The 16,818-nt window shown below is 41.8% G+C and overlaps 2 protein-coding genes across 3 annotated transcripts in view; both read left to right on the top strand.

The window, feature by feature from the left end:
• Window positions 1-16,818, top strand: part of AGBL4 (AGBL carboxypeptidase 4) — a 946,609-nt gene that overhangs the window by 558,717 nt on the left and 371,074 nt on the right. The window lies entirely within an intron of this gene.
• Window positions 1,831-16,818, top strand: part of BEND5 (BEN domain containing 5) — a 32,502-nt gene continuing 17,514 nt past the window's right edge. For both annotated transcript variants that reach the window (XM_050900615.1, XM_050900614.1), the window contains exon 1: window positions 1,831-2,187. In XM_050900615.1, the coding sequence (XP_050756572.1) occupies window positions 1,971-2,187 (217 nt within the window). In that variant the 5' untranslated portion in view covers window positions 1,831-1,970. The remainder of the gene's footprint in view (window positions 2,188-16,818) is intronic.

Here is a 16,818-nt window from a genome sequence, read left to right as displayed (position 1 = left end):
TTGCCTGTAATTACATGCCAGTCTGGCAATAGTTTATTGTTAACATAAAGTACTCCCATTTAAATCCCCAATCTTAAACTGAAGTATTTGCAAAACTCTGTAATTGCTAAAATAATAAAGCTGCCATTATTGTATGGGAAGTTTACAGCTTGTTACTGAAATATTTACATCGGCTTAACTATACCTGTATGCATTCCTTATGTTTTCACGTGTTGCTTAAGAGACAGACAGACTTCTGCTGGATATAAGTTTCTGATACTTTCACAGAATGGCTGAGGCTGGAAGGGACCTCGGGAGGTCATCTTGTCCAGCCCCCTGCTCAAGCAGGGCCACTGGAAGCAGGTTGCCCAGGACCACATCCAGATGGCTTTTGAGTTATCTCCAAGGATGGAAACTCCACAACCTCTCTGGGCAACCTGTGCCAGTGCTCAGTCAAAACTTTGCTTCACGTTTTCCAGCTTGTGGTCTGTTCCCATGTACTAAGAAGTCTATAAAAGATAACCAGGAAAAAGAAGTTCAGTGTGGTTAAACTCAATGTAATGGGTAGCGATAGTACTGCAAATGCTTCGGGATATGCAAACCAGAAAAGATAATGTATTTTGGTTTCATTTTGTGTTGGCTTTTTGCAAACAGAAAAGCAGTGATGCCCCTCTCTTGCTGTTTATTACTCATTCTGCGATTTTTTTTTTTGCCTTTAAATAATTCTCCATGTATTATTGTTCTGTTCCTAAGACTAATTGAGTAAAACAGACCTCAGCACTGGAAACGTGGATAAGAGTTTGCTGTGAACCCTAAGCAATGTTGCCACATTCTTTTTTCATACAGGAAGCTCAAAACTTCCATACTCAGTACGTGTGTGTCTCTAAAAGCTTGGGAATTTCTGCTAAAAATGGCATGGTCTCTAATCCTTGCTCTTACACACCGGCACAGGGTTTCTCAACTCTCTGTGCTGTTTTGGGGGAGCGCAGGGAAGCTTTGTGTTCTTCCAGCAATCACCGCTGGACGGTACCATTGAGTGCAGGCGGTTCTCCATTACCCTGAAGACCTTCAGGTAAAAACAGATGTTCAGATTCTGTTGAATCCCACTTGGCAGATGACTGTGGGGTTCTGTGTTCTTCGGCCATGAAGGACCTGGTCACCTCTGCTGAGGCGGCCATAGCCTCTCACGGGTCCCTCCTACGCCTTCTCTCTGCGCTCACTGGCGCTGCCCAGGCCTAGGAGCAGACGTCCCAGTGTGTCACCTCCACAGAACTGGGAGAAGGCCTCTTTCTGTGGAACAGCTCTAAGGAGTTTTTAACTTGGAAGAAGAGCTTCCCAGGGCCTTTACAGGGGACGAGCTTGAGCAACGGAGCCTGGAGGGTAAGCGCCTCTGCCGGGATCCTGTCAGCCCGCCAGGCCCAGCGACGCCATGGCCGAGGCCGAGGGGCAGGAGCCGTCCCTCCGACACACCTGCCTGGCGAGTAGGGGCTGACACCCCGCCCGGCCGTACCCTCGAAAGCCTCTCGGACGGAGGCACCTGCCCGCCCAGCCTCGCCGCCCGCACCAACACCCTCCGCGGCGGAGGTGTGAGGCCGCTCCCGGGGAGCCGGGGCAAGCCCGGGCCTGCCGGGCGGCGAGGTGAGACGAACCCGCGCCCGGCGGAGGGGCCGGGACACGCCCGGGGCCGCCGGAAGGGGTGTTTCCGCATGGGCCCCGGGCGGGCCGAGGCGGGGGAGCCGGGCGGGGGCTGCTCCTGCCGCGGCCCGCCGCCGCCACCCGGCCCCGACCCCGGCCCCCACCCGCCCCTCGCCGCGCAGCAGCCCGACTCGCGTCGCTCCGCGTTGGATTGCTCGTGTCTGCCCGGAGCTGGCGGCTGCCCGGCTGGCGGCGCGGCCAGGCGAGCTCAGCCGAGCGCAGAGGCGGATTTTGAGGAACAATAACAGAGCGGGGAGCGCGGGACCGGCGCGGCCGCCCCGCCCGCCCGCCGCACCATGTACGCCTTTGTGCGGTTCCTGGAGGACAACGTCTGCTACGCGCTGCCCGTCTCCTGCGTGCAGGACTTCAGCCCCACGTCCCAGCTCGACTTCGACAACCAGAAGGTCTACACGGTGTACCGCAACCCCGAGGAGGCGGAGGAGGACGACGAGAGCCCCGGCGAGTGGGGCGACCGCCTGCTGCTCCACAAGGCCCAGATCCTGGCGCTGGCAGGTGAGGGCGGGCCGGGCCGCAGGGGAAAGGGGGGGGGGCCGGGCCAGGGGAAGCCCCAAATGCCGCCCCCTCCCCGCTGAGGGGGGGGAGGGAAGGAGGGGGGGAGGGGAGGGGGCGGCATCGCGCCGACACATGCTCAGAGCCCGGGCGGCACATGGCGGGCGGGGGGCGCGGTGAGGTGGGAGGACGGAGATCCCGGGGGCGGCGGGGTGGGGGGGGGGGGGGGGGGAGGTGGTGGTGGTGGGGGGGGGGCTTCTCACACCCCCTCCCGCAGCACAGCGGGGCCTGGGCGGCCCCAGGCCCGGGTAGGGCTCGCTGGGGGTGGTGGTGGGGGTCCCTCGGGGTGGCTGCTCCCAGCCGGGCAGCGCCGCGCTCCTGCGTGAATTCTCAGGCGTGGTGCTCCTCCGGAGCGGTTTCCAAAATAACCGTGAGCCCATGGTAGTACCCATCGTTACACAGCGGCGGGGGTGAAATCAGAAACTTCAAAAAAATAAAAGTTAAGGTTTTCATACACAGTGTATTTATAGTGCATGGAGTCATTTATATACCTTTGCAGTTTGGCAGCATGTTGCAAAATTAGAGAGGTACTGTTTTATATCCACTTTGTTAGTTTAAGTGACCTCACAAACTGGAAGGCAATAGTGGAACCAGACCTTTAGATACTACGCTTGTTAAGCTTGGTTTTGCTACATTTGGTTTGTTTCATGTTTAACTTACAAATGTCTTTCTAGCTAAGAGGACCAATTAAAGTGTATATTAAGAAATGAACCCATATTTTGGCCATTTAAATGAGTTCAGCCCTTGTGAGATAGTACTTCTGCTATGTGTGTCCCCAAATCATGACTCTTTGGCAGCATCTTGCCTTGAAGACTTCCTATAGTTTCCTTGCAGCCACAGAAAACACACTGCCATAGTCAGAGTTGACATAGAAAGGAAGTTTGTTGTTTGTAGCAAATTACTGGCTAGCGTGGACTTGCCCAATAGGCTGTTGAAAGACGGCGATGACCGTTTGAAATGTCAGTCTAGGTAGCAAAGGACATTGGGTTCTGATCCTGACTTTTCCACTTGGGGAGAAATACTGGTTATGTGTGTTTCCCCAAATATGGAATGGGCTCAGAAAACTCTGCTGTCTAGTATCGAGTTCAGAGAAGGCAAAGCTGAGTTCTGATCTCTAAACAGAGTACCTTGGTGTTACAGTCACATAAAACTAATCTTTTTTAATGTCATTTTTATTTTTGAAAACAACAGTTCCTAAACCAGTTCAGCCTGGTGGTGGTCCATGTGGTCCCTGACTCAGACAGTGACTCTTACCATTATCCTGTTTCCAGTAGTAGCCATAACGGATGCTTGGAAAGAACAAGAAGCAGGCAAACATGTATGTTGCTTCCCTGTAAAGCTTTTCCAATTTCTGAATATTTGTAACTCCAGGAGTTCAGGAGAACTAATAAGATAGCCTACCAGAGGAGTGGATTCTCCCGCTAAGTTTTTGTTAACCTATGCCAGCCTGTGTTTTGTCTGTCCTATCTACAGCAGAGGAGAATTGGTATATGAAGTATTTCTTCCAAGTTACCTGTCACATCCATGGAAGACAGCAGCGTCAGCGTTCAGGGTTTGCTTGGCCTCTTCTCAAAGGCATCCCAATTGGACTTCACCTTCCTCTTTCTCACTGGGGAACTGCAGCAGCAGTGCTCTTTCTGTTCCTCATGTTCATCTCAACATAACTACAGTGTTTCAGAGAAATACTTAGTAGTAGGCATTTTGCTCACATGTTGAGCCTACCAGGTTGCCTCAGTTTTCCAGCAGAAAGTGCACATACTTTGTCACTTACCTTGTTCCAGGCAGAGTCTGTACGTACCTAAGAGAAGTGCTCTTCTGTACGGTTTCCCTTTGTTTCATCTCTCTTGAACCAGAACAAACCAATATACGCTGTTTCCTCCAGAGAACAAGACTTGTTACCTGTATTAGTGATTTGCACTAATTGCTCCCCAGAGATCCTAATTTCTACAGGAAATTCTCCTGCTGAGACAGGAACACAAAGAAACATACAGCTATCTTTATTACATCTGTCACATCTCAATATATCTGACTAGATCTGTAATTTACATGCTTGGAAAACTTCTCACCTGAACACCAAATGAATCCTTACTTCTGTGCTTCTTTCCACCCTGCACCATGTAAAAAAAAATAATTGAATTAAACATATATTGTATACAAAGGGTTATTTACTTTTAAAGTTGTCACTTTCTCCCCAAAGTTTTGATATTGGTGTTTGTTTTTATTATGGTTAAAAACCTCAGGGAGAAGAGTTGATCTTAGATGAAGACATCTTAGCCCAATTTTCGGTTTATAGTGACCAACTCTATTTTTACAGATTATGACAACTTTTTATGGCAAACGTTACAAGTCTGATGTTATGCAAACTGCTTATTTAGTTTAAAAAATAATTTTACAAGTCTGCAGTAACGTTTCACATACTAGTATAGAACTTTTCATTCTAAAGGATTCCAGCCTACCTTAGTAGTAAGGTAAATAATGTGTATAAAGTTGCTTTTGTGTGTAAAAGATACATAGTTGATTTTGAATTTTTGGAAGGAACCCTTACCTGCACAAATTAGTACATCAGTGACTTTAAGGATTTACTGCTTTGGTCCAAGGATTCCCCATTAGGAACAGGCTTCAGGATCAAAGTCATGGTACACATATTAAATAAAACAAGCAAACAACAAAAAAGAATAAGGGGGGAAAATGTCATCTTTTTTTTTTGAGCCTGCACAGTATTCTTTTACAGTTTGAATGGCGCCCAGTTTTCTTACACTGACTTAACAAGGCTGCTCAAGTAAGCAAAGTTGTACCTGTTTATATATATTTTCATGATTGAACACTGTCCATGCAGTGGGAGTTAATCATAGTCTGAGAAACAGATCCACTTGGTTTTCCTTTCTAGTGACCTAAAAAAAAAGGAGTAGTAGAGGAAGAACAGAGATGCAAGACCCATATTAGAGCCATGATTTTTTCTTTTGAAAAGAGTTTTCCTTTCCTAATATGTTTAAGGAAATTTAGATACTTTTCAAACTTTTACCCTTGTAAAGTAGGAGTTCACAGAGGGATAAGTACATGTTCATGCCCATAGTACAAAGTTTTAGTGGAGCGTTGGTTGTGTAAAGAGTTCATGAAACAATTGTCCTCATCTGAGAGAATCTAGAAGCAGCTCTTTGATCCTTTGTGGCGAGGTGGGATGGTTGGAAGCCCGTACACTTGTGAGGAATATTGTTGCTGCAGAGGAGAGAGCACTGCTGTAAAGGTATCACAAATTTAAAAAGAAAAAAAAAAGAAGGAAGTGTGTTGGGCATGCTCAGAGCATCAAGTAATTGTGATAGACTTGGTATGTTGAAGAGATAAATACTGTTGTCTTTTGGATACTTCAGTAAGAAGTAATATGTAGTAGTAGTACAGCAAAGTGATAGATGAACTGAGCAGCTGTACACTTTTCTTGTGTTTGTGTGTGTATGGTTGGGAACTGCTGATAGTGGTGGTATGTGTTGGTCTGGGAACCTTTCACTTTTGAAAAAGTTAGCCAAAGACTAGGGCTCAAACCAGAAAGGTTAACCCCCGACTAAGACAGTTCTAGACCTTCGAGCCATAGAAGGCATATTAAAATGAATGTTTTGTGCCATAACAAGTTCAGCATTTGGTTAACAGGCAACTGATGTTATGTAGTAATAAAGGAATAATTTTATTTACCTCTTGAATGGAAAATATAGCTCAGCAGACTACAGTTTCACTATATAGCAGTTTTTTGAGGTGGTATGTTAACTGGTCTATCTTGTTGAGAATACAAAAATAGTAGACGGCTTTTCAGGAAGAGTCTGAGTCTGTCTTTCTGATCATCCACACCCTTCCTTTTTTCTTCTTTATAGTCCTCTCCTCAAAATGCTGAAAAGCTGTTTTTCTGGTCGTCCTTCTTGAAATATGTGTGCCACTTGTAACTTTTTCACATTTGTCCAATATAGTCACTAGCAGAATTTTGTCTATAAGCATATGCATCTTATAGGAGCTAGCATGATCCTTAGATGACCCTGTTGGAGCCCTTTCTTGCTTTGCAAAACTGATGAGTATTAGGTGGAATGAACTGAGGTTCAGGGACTTTCTAAAGTTCACTGCTTCGGGCTACATTTGTTAAAAAGTTAATAGTGACTATCTTCTAATTGGAGGCGTTCTTTCCTGACTACAGTAAATAATTGTTCTCTCTAGCTGCTGCCCTCAACATTTCCCACCCACACAATCGTAACAAATGCACCTCCATCAGATTCTCATAGCAATTCCCTAGCTGCCACAGCAGACGTGTTAATACCTGCGTGCATCCATATTCTTTCTTCCCCCTTTATAAAATGTTATGCTCCACTTCTTATTAAAATAGGTTAGGTGATTTTTTAAATCTTTAAAAGCCTGTCCAGCTCATGGTGAGGTAATTTGCTGTGTGTTTCAGAAAGATGTAAAATCTCTGTTCCCAGAACAATTTTAAATTAAATGATTCTAGGACTGAGTTTTGAATAAGGTTGAGGGTGGATACACATGAAGAAGTTGAAGCGGGCTTCTTTGCTATGGATAGCTAATGGAGGAAAGACCCTTTGTCGAGTGCTGAAATAGGTGAAAATTTACAAGATGAGATCTTAGATTATATCAGGAATATACAAAATTTAGGTCAGGAAGTGGTCTTGATGTGTGACATTAACTTACAGCTTTTACTGGTATTTCTGTAGTCTTGTGCTGCTTTGTGCGTTTTTTTCCTCTTCGTGCTATTCAGACAGCTTGGGGAGTTGGAGTACGTAGAGCAGGTCGTAGCTGTGGCCGCTCTGTACCCATGCTCCATCCCATGTTTGTACATAGCCCACATGTCGCATTTCCTTTCCCAGGGCAGTCTGTAGACTGAATGAACTATGGTGGTAGGGACAGTATTTGCTAAACTCTTTGTTCCTGGACAGCTCTAGGTCTATGCCCTATCATGATATGCAACTCATATGGTGTGTGACAGGGACCTGGGGAGAAACGGCACCAGGAAGAAAAATCAAAACGTCTGCCACTGCTTCTTGGGTGATCCCAAGCGTTGCCCTGAGTAAAGAAGTGCCAGGAGGAGGCCGGAGGAAACCTTCCAGTAGTGGTAGTGGTTCCTCACAGGCTCGTTTTAATTTGTTTGATTTTTCCTGGGATAGTTCTGGAGTACCTGTGGATGAGCTTGTGTGTCACTGCCCTTCAGCAGCAAGTCCAGCTCTTCCTAACTGTGCTGTCTATCTGCTGTACCTGTGCATCGGGTCTTGCCACGCAAACGGCCCTCTGCAGTCATTGAGCCCAGCAGGTTAGGCAGTGCTGAAGTTACCTTGTTCAAAATATGCTTTTTTTTAAAAAATTTTTTTAAACTTTCTACTGTGATATTTGAGGTGCATGGCCTACTTTGTCAGATACTTAACTGGCATGCTGCTGCTGTGTTACCTTTTCACCAGGTGAAAGATGGCTGTATGCAGAGGTTCACCAAATTCTTTTGTGTAGCAGAGTAACTACATCACATTCTTAAATATAGTCCTGAATACAAGTGTGGCAGTATTCATAAAGACTATTTAAAGCTAAATTTCACACTCATTTTGTGTTCGATCCATTTCTGGTTTATTTTAAACTCTTTTAAGATGAAGGGTGGGGGTGTTTTTCCCGTCTAAATTGTACTGTAGGAGCATATCTGAAATACGAAGGACTTATACAAAGGCACAATTTTGGGGTTTTTTTTGTGTCATTTCTGTTTGTTCAGCATTGAAGTCTTAGTATGGCACATTTGCACAAAGCTTAAATGGCAGCAGCAAAAAAAATTTGGAACTTTTAAAACTGTAGCTGGTAAGTAGTGGCTTGGAGTAACCCTTGTGATAGTGGTGATGGTTATATGTCATCAGCAGGATAAAGTGCCAGTAAAAAGGAATGAAAAAGCTGGAATTTATCTGTGCAAGAAGATTTTACCCTTATAGTTTTCTCTTTTCCTGTATCACTGTGCTTGTTCTGGAAATAAATATCTTTTTTTTGGTCTTAAACCCTTCTCAACTGACCTGCTTGTTCCTCAGTCACATTTACTTCTTGCTTCACCCTAATAGTCAGAAGTCACTTATTTATTTATTTTTATGACATAAAGACATACAGGTGACCTACACTGTTGTTATTTCTCTTGGTTTTAGTACATACGTTGCACCACGTAAAACCAGTTATACTTGTAAATGTTGTATAAGCTTAACTACGATACAGTAAAAGTATGAATTTCAGGATTTTAATAAAATTGACTTCAAAGATAGTATGGTTATGGTAGCTATGGTAACTAACACTTACTAATTAAAATATGCTAAAATTTGCAGGGGAGTGAAAAGGGGAAAAAATTTAAGTTAATGTTTTTGTTTTCATAATTTAATGGTAAAACTTTCTTTTTCCAGTGGATTGCCTAAGTGCCAGTCAGTCAATTATTTGCTTTTTTTAAAGAAACCCTTTAAAAATAGTAGAGGCTGAACCACATTGTAATTTTTGTATGTAAACTAAAAACTGCATAAATCTACCCGCTATTTCCATAGCAAGCTCGTTCCTTGGGCAGAGATAGTTGCGGAAGCTTCCAGGAGTGTTCCCTGTAGGCTGCTGCTTTACCTGCTGAATAGCTGGTAGGCAATATCTCCATGGCTTTGTGGCCTTTGTGATCATGAAATCATAATCGGGGTTTGTTCCTAACATAATTTTACAGTATGATGCAGACTGACTGGTCGGGGCAGCTAGATTGACAAATTGTAGCTGTCATTGAGATTGATGATCTCTTTAAATGAACTTTTGAACTTTTAAAGAAAGAAATAGCCTTTATTATGAATAGTTTTTTGTAAAATATTTATCATGTTCAAACTTTTGAAAAATAATTCCCATATTTGAGTTTCATATGTAGGTACAGAGGAAAGATTTAAAGGACAGCATTTTAACATCCTACTTGTTTTCAGGGTTTCTTCTTCTTAATTTAATGGTAATATTGTATTATTGTATTTGTTTCAGAAAGGATTAAGAGAGTTGTTCCATAGTAGCTATAATCCTTTGTGTTTGACATGTACAGAGTATTGTACAAATTAACAAATCTGCACAACACTTCAGTGGGGTAGATGGGGACAGTAAGATGGAAAGGTTGAGTTATTCAAGGTCAGTTTTTAAGTAAATATTGGATCCGGGATTAAAACCATCCTCAGTCTTGTAAAGAGCATGATCTCCTGTTTCTCAGCATAATGTCTTTTCTTTACTTGATTGTCCAGCTCCATCTGTTTCTGCTGCAGCCAAGTACTCTTCTAATGCCACTAAAAGTTAAATAGAAGGGAGAGTTTTGCTGACAAAGAATAAAAGAATAATAATTATTTCTAGCTGTATTAGTTTTGAGCCATGTTGCTTTTGGTTAATTATTTTTGAAGAGACTTTGTATTAACTTTTGAATTAAGAAATAGATTTCATATTAATAATGGAAATTAAGAAAGAAGATATATTTAAGTTTTTCTTGCAGCATAGGTCTGACTTACATCTGGGCTGATACTCAGTAAATCTGAACAATCTGCTGATAAATGAGCATGTGCAAAAGGAGAACATTACAAACTATTTGAATGTCTTCATGTGCCTTAGAAATTTGACTACAAATGGGGGTCCATATCAATAACTCTCACTCCAAGCAGTATTAAACTGAATATCTCTGTTGTTCCACTAGAAGAAGTAGTGTGCATTCAGACCTCAACATTTGTTCATAGAGTCATAGAATGGTTTGGGTTGGAATGGACCTTAAAGATCACCTAGTTCCAACCCCCCTGCCATGGGCAGGGACATCTTCCACTAGACCAGGTTGCTCAAAGCCCCATCCAACCTGGCCTTGTCTTCTTGCGTATTTATTATATATTGACTTCTGAGCTGACTTTACAAATGCCTGATCGCGACTACTTCAGCAAGGAAAGGTTAGGGGTCAGATCTCCATCCCCCCACCCTCACAAGTACTGGTGAATTCTTGAGGAACAAGCACCCTACTGCCAGAATACAGACCAGTCTCTAATCTGCCACCTTAAGAAAGGCGAGACGGACACCTCTTTGGGCAAAAATGGAAAAAGAAAGATGAACCGCATATTTGAAGAAATATTCTAGGGGTCATCTCCAGTCTGTTGTCTTCTATGGCAGCCTCTACTCACTGCCTTTTCTTGTTACTGTTTTCCCAAAATGCATGCACTTGCTTGTGTGACATTGCCAGTCCCTGTAGCATCGAGTGCAGCATGGAAAGCCCCATCCGAAAAGTTGCTTCAGTAGCCGGCGTGGTAGGTTTGTTTTTTGTGAGAGCAGCAGCAGGTCTATGCTCTGTGAATTTACTTGTATTATTGTATTGAATATTAATGAGACAGAGCCAGTCTTGATGTAGGACTTCAGACAGAACTTAAGAGGTAGAAGTTATTTATATAATGTCCTCTGCTTTTCTAGGAGTTTAGCTTCTTAATCTTTCTCTTCCTTCTTTAGTGCCTTTGTACAAAACAGGTGTGGCTTTCTCTCCATCATCAGTGAGCAGTGTTGATTGAGGCTTCTGGCACATCATCCTTCTTACCCATCATCTCTAAACCTGTCAAGCGGTAGTTTAAGGCTTTTCTATCTTGCCTGTTCCCAATTTGGTTAAGAATTATTTTCACGCTGTTTCCTATTCTTTACACTTAATTGAAATTCACTTCACAAGATTTAACAGCCTTTTTGGCCAGTTCCTCAAGAGCATGTATTCACCTTCACGTGCTTATTGGCCCTGCCTGTCACAGTGTTACTTGATAATGTTGTTCTTTCCTGACTTCTTTGCTCACTCTGCTTTTTGCTCTGAAGACATTCTTGTAGTCACTTGTTTGTGTTATTGTCGTTTTCTCTTTCTGGGCAAGTGCTGCAGGACTACTTAGTTCTTAAGTAGTACTAGTGATACTAGCCCAGATGATGGGAACACTCAGCTCTACCTTTTTATTCCTAACTTTTCTCACTTAAATTTGTTGCCAGCTTCCCTTTCTGACATCCTTAGCAGAAATCTTTTTCAGCTTATGCTTAGAATGGCCCAACATATTTTCCTACCATTTTTGTCCATTTCTCTTGATTTTAGAGTGGGGAGGGGGAATAATCTTTTCTGTCATTTTCAACCCAAAGTCTTGCTGTCTCTTACACTTCATCTGCTTTGTTGCTTACACCCAGCTTTACCTTTCTGTCCAACTGAATATACTTCATGTAGCGTTTTCACTGTGCCCTATGTTTATTTCTGTAATCCTCTTTTTCTCTGTCCTTCCAACAAAGCTCTCCTCTAGTCTGCAAAAAAAATGCAAAACAATCTAGTAAATTATACTATCCAAATCCTGAATTGACTGTGCCAGCACCCGGTTGACCCCTCTTTTGCACCCCCCCCCTCCTTTTAGCTGCATCAAGTTTGGTGGCACCTGTCCTCTTCAAATAACTTTTGCATTTCTACTACTGTCCGTTATCCTGTGTTGTCTGTTACTGTCATTCTCAGTTTGTTCCTCTTTGGTAGTGGTCTTAATCTCAGTGTACTACTAGCTCAGAGATGTTTTATATGAGACAAGTTTTTCTTCCTCTGTATCCTGAATGTCTTCTGAGCTTGCAGGATCATTACATTTTCTGAAATCTCTTCTGTTTTTCCTGTTAAAGTCCTTCTTTAATGTTTGCATTAAATGAGCTAAGAAAGTAATTTATAATTCTTTTTTTCAAGTTTCAAATAAACTAAGTGGCTTTTTTCCCCTTTTTTTTGTACTATCATGCTGTTTTCCTTCTCAGTCACAGCAATATTGATTATTGTTTATTTGTGTTTAAGTGGCACTTAGGAATCCATGCCCTGTTGTGCTTGGTGTGTATATTTGCTTTGAAGCACCAAGTATACCTTTGGTTGTGGTTTTTTTTTGCTTTGGTTCTTAAGTGTCTTTTTCTTTATGAACTGTAACCGATGCACAACCTGCTGAGGCAGGTGACGTTACCTGCTCTGTAGAATCAACCTGGCTAAATCAGTAGCAAAGCAGTTCAGTGCAGCAGTGTGGGGGGAGTCTTGTACAGGTGTTGTCCATCTGTGTTGGGTATGTGCCTGGAAATGGGAAGGGTGATGGTAAATTTTTTCATCTGTCAGTATATCATTTTTCACAAGGGGTGGAATTTTTTCGAAGGCTTAGGGGAAGGATGAATTTTGCTCAAGGTTCTTTCGTTTTATTACTGCAAGATTTATAGCATTGCCAAGCCCCTTATTTGGACTGATCCCAGACCTGCCATCCCTCATCCATTTGGAGTGCAGAGCTCTCTTCCTCTATTTTTCCAGCTTTTACTCCAAAGGTGGAAAAAAATTCGGCATTTGAACTATTTTTTGAAAGGATTAGTTTGTTCAGTCCTTATTTCTAAATTAGAAAGTAAGGAATGTTTTAAGGAGACTGAGATTTCCATAGTTTTATCCTACATCCCACAATAGGATTTTCAGTTTTAGAGCACTAACATATTTCTACTTGAATTTAACCAACTTGCTTCCTGCCCTGTTAAAGTCGTTTTGTCTGCCTCAGTTCCCTGCCGCTCTAGACTTAAAGCTATTACCTTTTGGCCAGGATCAACCCATCCTGACACTGAAACGAAGATCTGACTGCAGAAAACATTCCAGGAACAGTTTATCCTTTGCTAGTTGATACAGATTCTCTAATGCAGGGCTGCTTTTTTGGCTTTTCTTTCTTTCAGGACTGCTGAGGCCAAATGTCTTCCCAGCCACTGTGAAATTTCTCAGCAGTTCACTTGCTTGTTACTACCCAAACAACTTTGGTAGGTGGCCGTGTGGGGAGAGATGCTATCATGTGCACTGGCTCTTGAGCCCTGTACTTCGGTACCTTGTGGAGTTGACTGGCAAGATCTCTCCAAGTCTGATGTTTTCCTGGAGTACAGTTATTCCAGCATGCTTTATTCTGTATATCAAATCACAGAATACCGTGTTTGCTGTCTGGCATTATGGCTACTCTGCACAAAAGCAATTTTTCCTAATTTACATGTGTCTTCCAGAATGTCCCTTCTTAAAGAACAGAGAGAATCAATGCTGTCCATTCTTGTATCATGCTTCTACCCCGAGTATTTTGTTACAAGTACCTAATTAGATGTATTAAGTGCTAGTTCTTAGTAGCCGCGATCACTGAACCACTTATTCCATCTATAGGAGAAGCAATAGACACAGCTTTATGACAATCTGCTCATGGCCACCTAAGGAAAGGTATAATTTTTAACTTCTATCAAGGTTTAAATGACTGGGGAGAAAGTCCAGACAAATGATTCAGGTCTTTACAAAACGAGGCTCTGAGCCTACAACATTTTTAGGGCTGCCCTTCTCTCTCTTAGCATGTTCTGTAGCTTCAGGCACTGAGTTGCAGCTTGTCTAGCTGTTTGGTTCATATCCTGGTTTTCTTCTGGCTCAAAATTGTGCGTGTTTTCCTTTTTGCTGGATTCTTTTGTACCTGTCTTTTGTAGGCTGGCACAACAACAGACAGAGAGTCCTAAGAAGAACTGCTCTAAACGCACGTTCATGTTTCTTCTACCCCTCCCCCTGGTCTCCTCTCTCTCCCTCCTGTCCCTTCCCAAATTCCATTAATATTTACAGAACAAGAGCCAGTACTCCAGCATTAGCCTCAAATTCAGAATGAGATTTTTCTGGCTCTATCTGCAGCTACTGCAGAAGACAACAGAGGTTAGAAATGCACTTTAAAAAAAAAAAAAAGAAAAACAAAAGGCCTTTTCATACCAACACACTGGATGAATTGTGTTAGGTATAAATAAGCCTACAAAGACCAGAGCATATGTAAGAAAATATTGTATGTATTGTTGTTGGAAGGCAGAGGAACATAAAATTATTTGCTCATTGACTAAATTAAAAGTTCCTGAGCTTTAACTTATTTTAAACTCATTTTTACCATTGTTTCTTCAAATTTTGCATGGGGAGAAAAGAGTTCCTTTCTTCAACTTACTGGTTCATTTACAGGATAAGCAGTAAAATCAAAAAGTCAAAGGAGGAGATTTGCCAAACATGAAAGAGAACTGTGTTGATAGTTACACACCAATAGTGTACAAACTAAGCATTTGTAAGGAGGTGCATAAACAAACTTCTACCTTCAGTCCACCAGTGAAGTTTTGCAAACATAAATTTCATAGGCAAACTGAGAAATTCGGAGGGGATGGAGAGAATTAAGAATTCAGATGATTTGCATTGTTTTCTTTGACCCCAGACTAAATATTTTCTTTAATTTCTGTTGTTCAGTGCATAAAATGTGTTCTTAACCTTTATAAATTGACTTAAAAACAAAAAGCCAAAATCAAAAGATAAATATTTCTGTTCTTCCAAATTGTTTTTATCTTAATGTTGTTGTATTAGTCGGAAAGTATTTGCTGACTTCCAGTGTAGTCTGCACATGCACTTGCTCCTCTGTGACCCCTTTCCGTGAGTGTTTCAAGACTTGCTTTTCCCTGGCCATGGGAAGGACGGCTAGTGTCCGTTTCCAGTTTGCATGGGATTCTGGCTACTGGTGACCTCAGCTAGTTGCCAGCAGACACTTTTTTTAACTATGTGAAGTAATTGGATTGTGTCCATCTTGTTGTGAGGCCAAGGGTTATTTCGGAGCATAGAAACTGATCTGCATTCTTTAAATGTAGAGGGAGTTCATCTGCACGTTCTGTGGAAGATTTGGCAAAGCAGTCTAGAGAAGCTGGCTCTGCAGTAGGCATGTGCTACTCTTCCTCGGAGGAATTGTGAGAACATATTTTAGCAAAGGATTCCTCAATCTATTGGATACCCCAAAATATGTAGTCACAGAAAAAGCTAGGGTTTGGTTTTTCCTTTTTTTCATTCAATATGGATTTATTTATTCTTAAATTCCTGTCCTTCCAAGAAGATACCAATACCCATCAGCCTGTCCTTTAGTCTGTAAATTTGTATTTTTTTCTAAGAAGGGCTCTCGTATTTTCTTCTCTGCTCTCTGACAGTAGAATTGGGTTATCTCACTTTTCTGATGAACCTACGTTTTCCAGGTAAATGAAAATGTAGGGGCTTATTTTTCAAAACTGAAACAGTTGGATTGCCTTTTTGGTTTTTTGTTTTACTGGGATAAGCATCTGTGATGCTCTGGGGAATGGAGAACGATCTAAAATAAGCCTAGCTGTTTTTTGTTGTTTTATCTGTTTCTTTTTGCATCTGTCTTAGTATTTATTGCTACCATCTGCATTTCATTTCAGGTTGTCTAATGTCTTATTCTGCATGTTCTGTGCCTATTCTCTTTACATAGCCTTGGGCTGTAATATCACCATTTGCCTACAAGAGATCCATTTCTATCTGTAACAAAATGAATTGCATTCATCTGTGTAATTCATTTCTAATGAATGCCTTGCTCCTCATTAAACAGTGATTTACCTTTGTTTCCCTTTTCTACACTGTCAACACTAACCATTTTGAGGTCCTGTGGAGAGATGCTAATTTGAGAAAGCAAAAGTCAATGCAACTAAGCACTCACAAATGCCATCCTCATTGGCACTTTCAAAAATATTCATGGGACACTTTGTGAAATACAGTTTGCAGGTGGATAGGACGACTCAAAATGTTTTCTTACTCGTAAGCTTTCAGCGTACAAATACAACACTTCAGAGTTTAAATGCATTTCTCCTTGTCAATGTCTTGAACAGGTAGCCAAGCTTGTGAATCTTTTAAGACCTTGTCTGCTTTGCAGGAATTTTATGGATCACAGGCACATTTGGGGAGACTGTACTCTTGATACCCTGTCCCCTCTGCACCTTTCCAGGAATATTAAATTATTTCAAACTTATTTTCAGAATAATGTTTTGAAATACTTAATTTTGAGATATGGTAGCGTGTTTCAGACTTGAAAATATTTTACCTCAATTTTTAATGAGATTCAAAGATCAATATAAGCATTTATTGGCTTTGTGTATCTAAAGGAAAAGGATTAGTACCATTAACTAATGAAATATGGGTTGTATAGTAATTTTGTTACAGGTTTGGGCCATACGCAACTTTTCTGTAATGCCCTTTCAACCTATCCTGCAGCATCCCCTTTTCCAGCCCTGCACTTTGCAGAACAGCAGAATCTGCTGTGTGTGCAAATAGATCTGTACTGCTGACAGATGACGGTTAGAGTATAGGATGAATTACCAAGTTTATTTTCACTTTAGACCTAAGCAGAGTTTGAACTGCAGCAACAGATTATGAATATGAAAATACTGTTGGTAAACATAATTTAAAGCAATACAGACAGTTTTTAGGAAGTTGTTTTTTTTACAGCATCTTTAATCTTATTTTAGTGATAGGGCAGGCTACTCATTGACACTTTTGATCACTCACATGAATTTAGCTTGGTATTTTACAGTATTTGTTCTTGTATTTGGCCAGATTGATCCCCTGTTGAAACTCTAGAATTGTCAGTGGGCATCAGTTGAGTTACGCCATGGATTAATTTGATGATAGTATTATGAGGGGATTGAAGCATGGGAGGTGTTTTGGTTTTTTTTGGTTTTTTTAACTGGTCTTGCCTAAGTCATGTAGTATTTGGAAGTAAGAAC

Source organism: Gymnogyps californianus, chromosome 8, assembly GCF_018139145.2.
Source record: "Gymnogyps californianus isolate 813 chromosome 8, ASM1813914v2, whole genome shotgun sequence".
Taxonomy (NCBI): domain Eukaryota; kingdom Metazoa; phylum Chordata; class Aves; order Accipitriformes; family Cathartidae; genus Gymnogyps; species Gymnogyps californianus.
This window is presented reverse-complemented; position numbering and strand designations above follow the sequence as displayed.